At 41.1% G+C, this 10482-nt stretch overlaps 1 protein-coding gene across 2 annotated transcripts in view; it reads left to right on the forward strand.

Moving 5' to 3' along the window:
• Positions 1 to 10271, forward strand: part of erap1b (endoplasmic reticulum aminopeptidase 1b) — a 25975-nt gene extending 15704 nt beyond the window's left edge. For both annotated transcript variants that reach the window (XM_061672133.1, XM_061672134.1), the window contains exons 15-20: positions 567 to 723; positions 3493 to 3677; positions 3757 to 3918; positions 4550 to 4690; positions 5343 to 5424; positions 7074 to 10271. In XM_061672133.1, coding sequence (XP_061528117.1) covers positions 567 to 723; positions 3493 to 3677; positions 3757 to 3918; positions 4550 to 4690; positions 5343 to 5424; positions 7074 to 7241 — 895 coding nt within the window. In that variant the 3' untranslated portion in view covers positions 7242 to 10271. The remainder of the gene's footprint in view (positions 1 to 566; positions 724 to 3492; positions 3678 to 3756; positions 3919 to 4549; positions 4691 to 5342; positions 5425 to 7073) is intronic.
• Positions 10272 to 10482: the final 211 nt, after the last annotated feature.

The following is a 10482-nucleotide window of genomic DNA, read 5'->3' on the forward strand; positions in this document are numbered from 1 at the left end:
TTATTTATACCCTGACCACATTTTTTAGTTCAAGTATTATAAGTACTTGTAAGTTATTTCTGAACTATAATTCTTACAAGAAATGAACATGAGAAGAAAGAAACTTTTTATTTAAAGTTCAATATGGGCGCTAGCATTAGCCACCAGTTTCTCAAGCCGCCTGGTAACCGCATTAACTGATTTCAGAAGGAACTCTTGTGGGATGGAAGACATAACTTCTCCTATTTGCCCTTCAAGTTCTTCCAAAGTCGTTGGTTTGGTAGAATAGACTTGCTCATTTAATCATGGAACATACACACAAAAAATTAGAAAAATATTACAACATATGAATAAATTAAGTATTTTAAAATGGGGAGTTACTTTTTAATCATCCTGTATTTGTTAAATGGTGATCCTTTGGGGCAGAACAGTGAATTAGTGGTAGTAAAAAGTATATATTTTGTCTTTGGCAGTTCATGTGGGTGTTGTATTAGTGTAGGTTAATGATGCTTTTTAAGATAGAATAGAACAGGGATTACCGGTATATTTTCTTTTCCATTACATTTTTTGCAATTTGTGTGCTGCAGCATCAAGAAGCTGACCCTGGAAACCGCTTTGGAGCTGTCCACGTATCTGTCCAAAGAGACCAATGTCATTGCTGTGACTCAGGGCTTTGCAGAACTCATACCCATCTATAAACTGATAGAAAGGAGAGAAATAATTCTTCTCGAGAATAGCATGAAGGTTAGCAAAGGCAGCTATAGAAACATTTTGTCTTCTAGGAGGTGTTTGTGTGTTTGGGAGACATCTGTATGACTAAACACAATTAGTAATAAGTTACAGAAGTATCTCAAGTTGAAATCCTGTCTGACTGGTTTTATTGGCATCTGGATGAGACGCGTCTGGAAGCTTTTGTCATGGGGTTGACAATTAAGATCAAATCACATTATGTACAGCTTTGAAAACATGGAAATTTACTGTCGCGTCCACTAATTCAACCCACAGCCTTTAATGTCTAAAGCCCGGGCAACAATAATGAGTACACCCCGAAATGAAAGTGTCCAAATTAAGCCCAGTCAGCAATTTTACCTCTTCGGCGGTGGTTTCTTATAAACACATTAAAACTGTAGCCCCTTCTCATCTCATTCTGAACTGATTTTGCACTGGTTTCCTATTCATTTTAGGATTGTGGACCTCAGTGGTTCACCACATTTGGTAGATCTGGTGTCATATAAATTATCTGCCGACCACCTTTTATTTACTGTCCCTCACACAAGGTGATAGAGATTTATTTGCAATAGATTTTGTCATACTTGCATATGGGGATCGGCATGCCAATGAGACAAACATAATTAACAAATTACTCCTCCCTACTTTAGCTTTGGGCCAATTAAAAGCTGAGATATGATTGTGACATATCACAAATCATATTTTAACGACCATAGGACACACCGTATTAAAAGGCGCAGTCTCAGTTATGGGATCTATTTCTGTATTTAACACATACATAAGGTGCACCGTATTATTGGGCGCAGGCATGGTAAAACATATGCTAGCTTAAAACATACGGTAGCATGTATGCACGCTAAAACAATTTTTTAAAAAGGCAGCGGGAGTTCGGTTGTACTTTATTGAAGTATTTAACAATGTACTCACGTTATTTTTCGATCAATCCTCTTCCACAAACCCATCAAAGTCCTCATCTTCTTTATCCGAAATGAACAGCTGGGCAAGTTCTCCATCAAACATGGAGGCTTCCTGCTCGTCATTGTCGGAGTCAGTCTCGTTGCCGGGGCGCTGTTCACCAATGATGCCGGCTTTCGCGAAAGCTCGGACAACAGTCAAAGCAGATACCTTAGCCCAGGCATTCACAATCCATTCCCATATAGTGGCGTAACTCGCCCGCGTTGCCTCCCAGTCTTAGTAAAGCTGTGTTCGCCATCTGTCATCCATCGCTCCCACGCCGCTCGCAACTTCACTTTGAACACCCTGTTTACATCGATGTCCAGCGGTTGGAGTTCTTTCGTCAAGGATCCGGGAATGATGGCAAGCTCAGAGTTAATTTGCTACTCTTGGTTTTTCACAGTGGCTGTGAGATAGGCGCACATGGAGTCACAGTTCAACAGTGACACGTGGAAAAAAACATCCGGTCTCTTTACGTACACCTCACTCAGCCACTCGCCATACGTGGCAGTTTCAGTCCATTACCATGGCAACCAAGCACAACAGCAAAAGCCGACTTCTCGTGCCCTGTTGTGCGTATCGCTACAGTGGTGGTCCCCTTCTCTACAGTGTGGTTCACCGGGATGTCGAAAGTGAGTGGCACCTCGTCCATCTTGGTGATGTAGTTGGGCTGGATGTGTTTGTCGGCAATCTTTTTACTGCAGTAGGAGCGGAAAATGGCCAGCTTTTCCCTATAATCTGCCGGAAGTCGCTGTGCCACGGTAGTCCTTGCCTGGTTGGTTAGATGGCGCCGTTTCATAAAACGAAAGCACCAAGACGGACCTCTTTGAAAATGTTAAATTTTCATTTCTTCTGCAAGCGTTATTGCCCTCAATCGAATGGTGACTGTAGACTGGTGACTTCTTCTGGCTGTTCTTTGCTCATTAATCCATTGCTACCTCGCCTTGTTTCCGCGGAAACTCATCTTCGTCTTCTTAACTTGGCAAAGCTCGTTTTCCTGCTTCCTCCACTTGCGAACCATGGATTCGTTGAACTTGAATTCTCTCGCGGCTGCTCGATTCCCATGTTCCTCCGCGTAACTGACAGCTTGCAGTTTAAACTGTGCTTCGTAAGCGTGTCTCTTCGTAGGTGCCATTTTCGGGAGTCCTTAGCCAAACCGATGTTGTTTTGCACAATGCACATACCGGTGCTATATACCTACTGGTGGCGTGCCTTTAGCGTCCTCCTTCACGCGCACCCTTTACGTCCACATGCTGTCCTCAGCCACGTCCGCTTTTCCTTTGTATAAGCAGCGTGTCGGCAGGAAATGCTCCTAGTCAGTCAAGCGGAGCGCTCATCCCACAACAAAATTTAGAGATTTTGGAACTCTGTGCACACATAAGGCGCGCCACATTATAAGGCGCCCCGTCCATTTTGGAGAAAATTTAAGCCTTTTAAGTGCGCCTTATGGTCGTGAAAATACGGTAATCTGTTTTAAATTTATAAAAAAAGGTGTAATTTTTTTGGGAGAATGAATTCCTTTTCCAGAATAAAAGATTAATTATGTTATTGTAACCTTATGTTTCTAGAAAATAAGCAACTTTTTAATCCCTATGACATTTAGGGGTACACTTGGGAGTTATTTAATTGGTATTATGATTATGAGAGAAGTTGTTGGGAAAAAATTCTCCCCTTAAGAGAACCACTGCTCTGGACATCAAACTCGTTGAGACTGAATCAAGAGTGCCTCCGCTTGTTGAAACCAAGTAGCGCACTCAATTTTGCCTCAATTGCTTTAATAAAAATACATTTCACACAGTAGACCTCTCAACTGTGGTGTTGTGTTGACAGATTTACATGCTGTACCTGTTCAAGGACTTGATTGACAGTCAGAAGTGGGACGATTCCGGTTCCTCGTCTGAGCGAATGCTACGCAGCTACCTGCTGCTGTTCGCCTGTGTCAGGAACTACACTCCTTGTGTGACCAAAGCTAGCCAGCTGTTCAACATGTGGAAGGACTCTGATGGCAAAATGAGGTCAGATCCAACATCCGTTCACATTTCGATGATGATTATGATGTCTAATGCAGGGACTTAAGATGTCGCCGTTTCTCAGCCTCCCAGTTGATGTCACCCTGGCAGTGTATGCTGTTGGGGCTCAAACACCAGAGGGGTGGGACTTCCTGTTTGAGTTCTACCGCCAGTCTTTGCAACTGTCCGTTCAGAGTAGCATCAAGATTGCCTTGACAATCAGCCCATTGCGTCAAAAGCTCAAGTGGTACGTATCATATCAAGTACGTTGCATATGGCTATCCCACTGTTCGCTTCAAACGTTGAACATGTAGAATGAGGACATTATGTTGGAATATGTCAAATGAAGAAATTATCAATGCTTTATTATGTTCATGTTATTGTTTTATTTCAATTTAATTTTTTTAAATTTTTTTATATTTGTATTTTTTTTGTAAGTCAATTACAGTGGTGCCTTGCGACACAAGTTTAAGCAACCCACCCATTTTTATCCGGGCTTGGGACCAGTGGCTGAATGTTTGTGCACTGACTGGGAATTGAATCTGTGCCGTCCTTTTGGAAGGAAGCAACATGTACCACTACACTACCAGTGCTTATTAAAACATACAGTAATGACACACAATTAAATAGGATGTAAATAATTTCATTTTACATTTGTTTCAATTCATTTGACATTGTGCTGCTCCTGGTGTGTGCGCTTTGGTCACCTGGGGGCGTCGTCATACGGTACAGTTATACATACTGTACATCAAGGAAACTATCACAATTGCTTTTTTATTTTAACAATTAAATTGAGTTTAAAACAATTAAAGTTTGCTTCTTTCCTCATTAGTAAAGAGAACCCTTTTTAAAGAAGCGAGTCTCTACTTCCTCTGCAGGATTCTGGAACAGAGTCTTCTCGGTGAGGTGATAAAAACTCAAGACCTCCCAGATGTGTTGGTCTCTATCAGCAGGAACCCCCGAGGCCACAGACTGGCGTGGGACTTCCTCCGAGCCAATTGGCCGACGCTGATCAAAAAGTAAGTTGTAAGCTACACCGTGAATGATTTTTATGGTACAAGATACTTTTTTTATCACAAAACTGAAGAACATATGGGACAAACGTTGACATGTGGACTACTTCCTTGTCAGCACCTTACTTGTGCCTGGCTGATTTCCAAAGTGTCTGGGTCTATTACTTAAGAAGTGTTTTTTTTTTTTTTTTTGAATGGTAGCCAACACTAGATTGTCGAATGAACTGAAATCAGGTCAGGTCTGAGGCGTCAAAATAACTTTCACATCATCTTTTCTTTCAGTGATAATGATTTTGACACTATCTGGGTTCAAAAACTGGTAGTCATGTGAATGCCTTGTGGGATATTGTACATGAAGTTGTCACAGTCAAAGTTCCTATGGGTCCAGCTTGTTGTCAGGGGCAGTTCCATACTTGAATATTCAGTGCACCCCAACTATTAGCTAATAGCGAAAAGCCGCAGATAATTGACGGCCATTATAAATGCATCTAACAAAAAATGAGGTGAATATACTGCTAATAAGTGTTTTCCATGAAAAATGTGGTTGCAAATCCCACCCCCCCAAAAAAATAAAAAGAAAACCACAGAACCACAAAAATGCAGGGGTCGACTGTTCTAAGTACGTCAAATAACTGACTCGTTTGTGTGGCTACTGCAGGTTTGAAATCGGCTCCTCCTCCATCGCGCACATCGTCACGGGAGTGACCAGCCTGTACTCCACAAAGACAATGCTGACGTCGGTGAGTGCACTTAGTTTCCGTTTTATTGCCTCACAAGAATCCATAATTAAGTTTAAGTGCTCCAAACAACATCAGTGTGTTGTTGCAAATATAGTATTGTATTTTAGTTGGTTAGTACATTTTGATACAGCATTTATGTTAGATCCCATTAGATCATGAGTTTTGTTGCTCAGCTTTTCAATGGAAAATTGCATCTCACAATGCTACAAGGAACTTGGGACGGCATGGCGCAGAGGGCAACATTCCATGACAGTTCGTATCCTTGTCAGAGTGCTGTTGTCGTCGTGTTCCCGGGCACACTTAACCCACATTGCTTATAAATGATTGTGGTTGGATGTTTGGTGATGGTCGCGCTATATAAGTGAAGTGGTATTCAGTAGGCTTTACACGATCATGATTTTTGGGACCGATCAGCGAGTTTAAATAACCGATCACCGAGCCGATCACAAGATGGAGGAATGTGTCAATTTGAATGACCTGTTCATTTACTGGATATACTTAATTGTTTAAAAAAATTATATTTACAATAAATAATGTATCTTTGTTCCTCTATTTATGCCAGTGAGGCATAGTGACAGACAGAACCAATGAATGGTCTTCTATTAGATGGCAGGAAGTAAATACAGTAATTAATGTATCCACATTTTGTGACATCTTTGTTTGTTGGTGTGCCGTGAGATTTTTCAATTGTAAAATATGTTCCTTGGCTCCATAAAGGTTGGAAATCACTGCTGTCGTCAGATCGTGTATTCTAATCAGTCAGGTCAAACCAACATTCCATGACAGAAATAATGGGTGCTAACTTACTGTAATTGAATTACTTTATTTTTAATTAAATTACTTCACCCACACCGAAACTTTAGAGCATGATTCGACAGAACGGTGGCATGTTTACGTCCAACCGTTCCCGGTACCACTAGCTTGCTAGGCTACATAACATTTTATTGCCTGCTTGTGAGCAGTATCATATTAAAAGTACGTGAACATACCTCAAGCAAGCGTTAAATGAACGTCCTCTCCTGTACTGAACACCGGTGACCACCAACACACGTTTTCCCCCATTTTGTCCTTATAATACAGTTGGCTCGCTCCACTCTTGTTGCCGTCGCCACGGTAACGAGTGCGTCCAGTCACATTTGCGTTGACAAGATAAAGCCCAATGATCGTAAAAAACGGGATGCGGTGGTATCGGAATACCAGATTTTATTGCAGTAGTCTGACAGCGCACTTGTGAAAGAGCAAATTGTCTTGTAGTCTGATCCGGGCATTACGTGTTGCCCGTCTCAGACGTGTTGTCTGTCCCACACCGCCGATATGTTTTTTTTTTAATTTTTAATTTTTTTTTATAAATAATTTCATTGGCCGTCAGATATTAACAGTACTATGTCAAAAGACACACGACAAGGCTAAACATAAGCTAGCTTTTGGATTCAAATATACTGTGCACGCGGCAACGCGGCATAAATGCCTTTTGTGGATCGGATCGGCGAATTATGACGACAAAGCCGATCAGCATAAAATGCTAAATATCGCCCGATACCGATCAGCCCGATAGAATCGGTGTAAAGTCTAGTATTGAATATTATTACATAGAACTCCCTCCTCTACCTATGTGCTTCGGTAAGATACTCTTGTATTTGTGTGCTCAGGTGGAGAAATTCTTCACCTCTCTCACAGTGGAGACGGGCTCACAGATGAGGTGTATCCAGCAGGCCTACGACACCATCGCTGACAACATCCGCTGGGCTGAAACCAACTTCCCCGTGCTGCAGTCCTGGCTGAAAAAACGCCAGAGGTGGCTTCATGAGGACTTGTAACGGCGGTCACACAAAGACACTTTTTTTTAGATGTATTGTTATTATAAATGGCGGCACGGTGGCCGACTGGTTCGAGCGTCAGCCTCACAGTTCTGAGGGGCGGGGTTCAATCCCCGTCCCCGCCTGTGTGGAGTTTGCATGTTTTCCCCGTGCCTGCGTGGGTTTTCTCCGGGCACTCCGGTTTCCTCCCACATCCCAAAAACATGCATTAATTGGAGACTCTAAATTGCCCGTAGGCATGACTGTGAGTGCGAATGGTTGTTTGTGTCTATGTGCCCAGCGATTGGCTGGCAACCAGTTCACCCCGTCTCCTGCCCGATGACAGCTGGGATAGGCTCCAGCACTCCCGCGACCCTAGTGAGGAGAAGCGGCTCAGAAAATGGATGGATTATTATAAATAATACTAAATTATTAGTATTATTTTAGGGGGACAGACTGTTCACGGTTTGAGAGGAACATGTCAAGTGGGACGTGTTCTAATTGTGACCAAACACAATTTTACACCTTGCAAGGACATCAAAAAGATATCTTTGGGTTATTTGAGCCAACAGCTCAAAGATCTAATGGTATTATCCAATTGCTATTTTTTATTTGCTCTATTGCTTAGTCTTCAACTGATTTTCGCTGCCAGTAATGAACAATGGTCTGTGTTTTTATTTATTATGAAGAATTGTTGTTTTAGGGCTTTTGGGTAGATCCCAGGCATTTATCAATGTGAAGCACACAATGTCTGAATATCTACATTCCAACAGGTCACAAATCTTTGTCTCTCCCCGTGCTTGTGTGGGTTTTCTCAGGCTCCGTTTCCCCCCAAAATTCCCAAACATGCATGTTAGGTTAATTAAAGACTAAATTGTCTTTAGGCGTGAATGTGAGGGTGAATGGTATTTTGTCTGTGCCTTGTGATTGACTTTCGACCAGCCCGGGGTGTAAGCCACCTTCCACCCAACGTCAACTGGGATAGGCTCCAGCTCACAGCGTTCCTGAACAGGATAAGCAATATGGAAAATGGCCTTACAGTAAAATATCAACAATACACTTCTCTGTGCAAGTTTACAACTATCCATTTAATATTTATTTTTTTATGAAGACAAATGCCAAGGCTTTGAACCAAGCTTTCGCTAATGCACTAATATTGTTGTTCTTTAATAGAGATGCTATTGTGATATGAGAAGATATATGCCTGCGTGGGTTTTCTCTGGGCACTCCGGTGTTCCTCCCACATCCCAAAAACATGTGTGGTAGGTTGATTGAAGACTCTAAATTGCCCGTAGGTGTGAATGTGAGTGTGAATGGTTGTTTGTTTATATGTGCCCTGCGATTGGCTAGCGACCAGTTCAGGGTATAGCCCGCCTCTCGCCCGAAGATAGCTGGGATAGGCTCCAGCCCCCCCAGCGACCCTAGTGAGGATAAGCGGTACAGAAAATGGATGGATGGATGGATGGATGGATAAATGGGCATTGTTGTTGATTGCTGCTGGCTTGATGGGTCAGGGTTATTCATCACATCTTCATCTTAGTCCAACTGTTTTTAATTTTATGTCATACTCCCATGAGAGCAACTAGAGCAACTGTCTTCGAAACTTTTTTCTTTTCTTTTCTCGCAATCCATGAAGAAACATTCACTGCCATTGACGGCTTTAGAAGTCAAATATCCATGTTAACTGGGAAGGCTGGCAGTGAATGAGTTTTAAGATGTTCTGTGGCAGGTTCTCAACCAGGGGTCTGTGGACCCCTAGTGGTCTTTGGTGTAGTTGAAAGGGGTCCCTGACAATACCTTTTTAAAAAGATTTATGACATTTATAGTGATAGGATTATTTTACTCAGATGTGACTGAGACCTTTATCTACTTAAACTAAAAATGGTACAGGACTTTTTTTTTTGTCTCTAATTCTGTCCGTTTCACAAGTGTAATCAATTACATTTGCAATGTTGAAGTCAGGGGGTCCTTAGGGTTAATAAAAAATTTGCAGGAGGTCCCGGAACCTAAAAAGGTTGACAGCCAATGTTCTAAGGGAAACATTAGTTTTCTTTTTTATCTTGGTGAATTTAACATGCACATTGTGTATTGGATCTCTTTCTATTGTCCAGGTGTAACCCTTTTCTGTTGCTTGGATTTATTAAAAAAAAAAAAAAAAAAAAAACAGTTTACATCAGATTTGATTAAAACCAATCTCATCCTAATTGATGTAAATATGATAACAATGGTGAAGATTCATCAATGTCTGGAGTCTGGACCTTGAGAATGAATTTGACCTTGACCAAAAAAAAAATACAATGAAAACATCTCTTGGTAACAGAATGTTTTTGTCCACTTTAAGATTTTTCAAGTATATACTACTATTCATGTGCAATAAATCCCAAATGTATTCCATGGCCTAAGTCAGAAATAAAGTGAATTTTACCTTAAAGTGTAAAAATAAAAACAAGCTGAAAAAAAAATGAAAATAAAAATATCTTCCTGCTGGAAATAACACAACCTTCAATAATGTTCATTGGTTTGTTTTCTGGTTGCTTATTTTGGTTTATTTTAGCACCTTATTCTCATTTTCTTTTGCAACATTCTGCAGGATTTCTAGCATAAGGTTGAATAGAACATTCTAATCAAATATAAATGTGGAACAGTGGATATAAAAGAATTTACTCACCCCTGTTCAAATGCTTGACTTTTTGTGACAAACAACACAAAGATAAGTCATTTAAAAACCTTTTAGTCAATTACTGTGATCTAACCCTTTCAACAATTAGAAAAACGTCTTTTGATTGAGTAAGTAAAAATAAACAACTGAAATAATGTGGTTGCGCAACTGTGCACACCCGCTTATAACTACGATGCAGGTGTGTTCAGTATAAACCAGTCTCATTCAAAACCACCAGTTCCAGCTGAAGAAAAACAGCCCCAAAGCATGTTGCTGCCACCATTCACTCTAGGAATGGTGTTCTTTAGGTGATAAGCACTGTTGTGTTTGCACCAAACATCACTTTTGGAGTAAAAGCTTAACGCTGGTTGTATCGGACCATAAGAGATTTTCCCACGTTCGGCAGGTTTTATTATGGTGCAGTAAAAGCAAGGTTGAAGTTTTTAGCCGTAATTCCAAAAGGTATGATTACCACGAACACAACACTGCTCATCACCAAAAGAACAGCGTACATACAGTGAAACATGGTTGTGGCAGCATCATGCTTACGCACAAGTTTCCTTAAGCTTGAAGTGAGGCTTTAGACAAGGTGGAAACAATTAT

The sequence above is a fragment of the Phycodurus eques genome, chromosome 3 (genome assembly GCF_024500275.1).
Source record: "Phycodurus eques isolate BA_2022a chromosome 3, UOR_Pequ_1.1, whole genome shotgun sequence".
Lineage (NCBI taxonomy): Eukaryota > Metazoa > Chordata > Actinopteri > Syngnathiformes > Syngnathidae > Phycodurus > Phycodurus eques.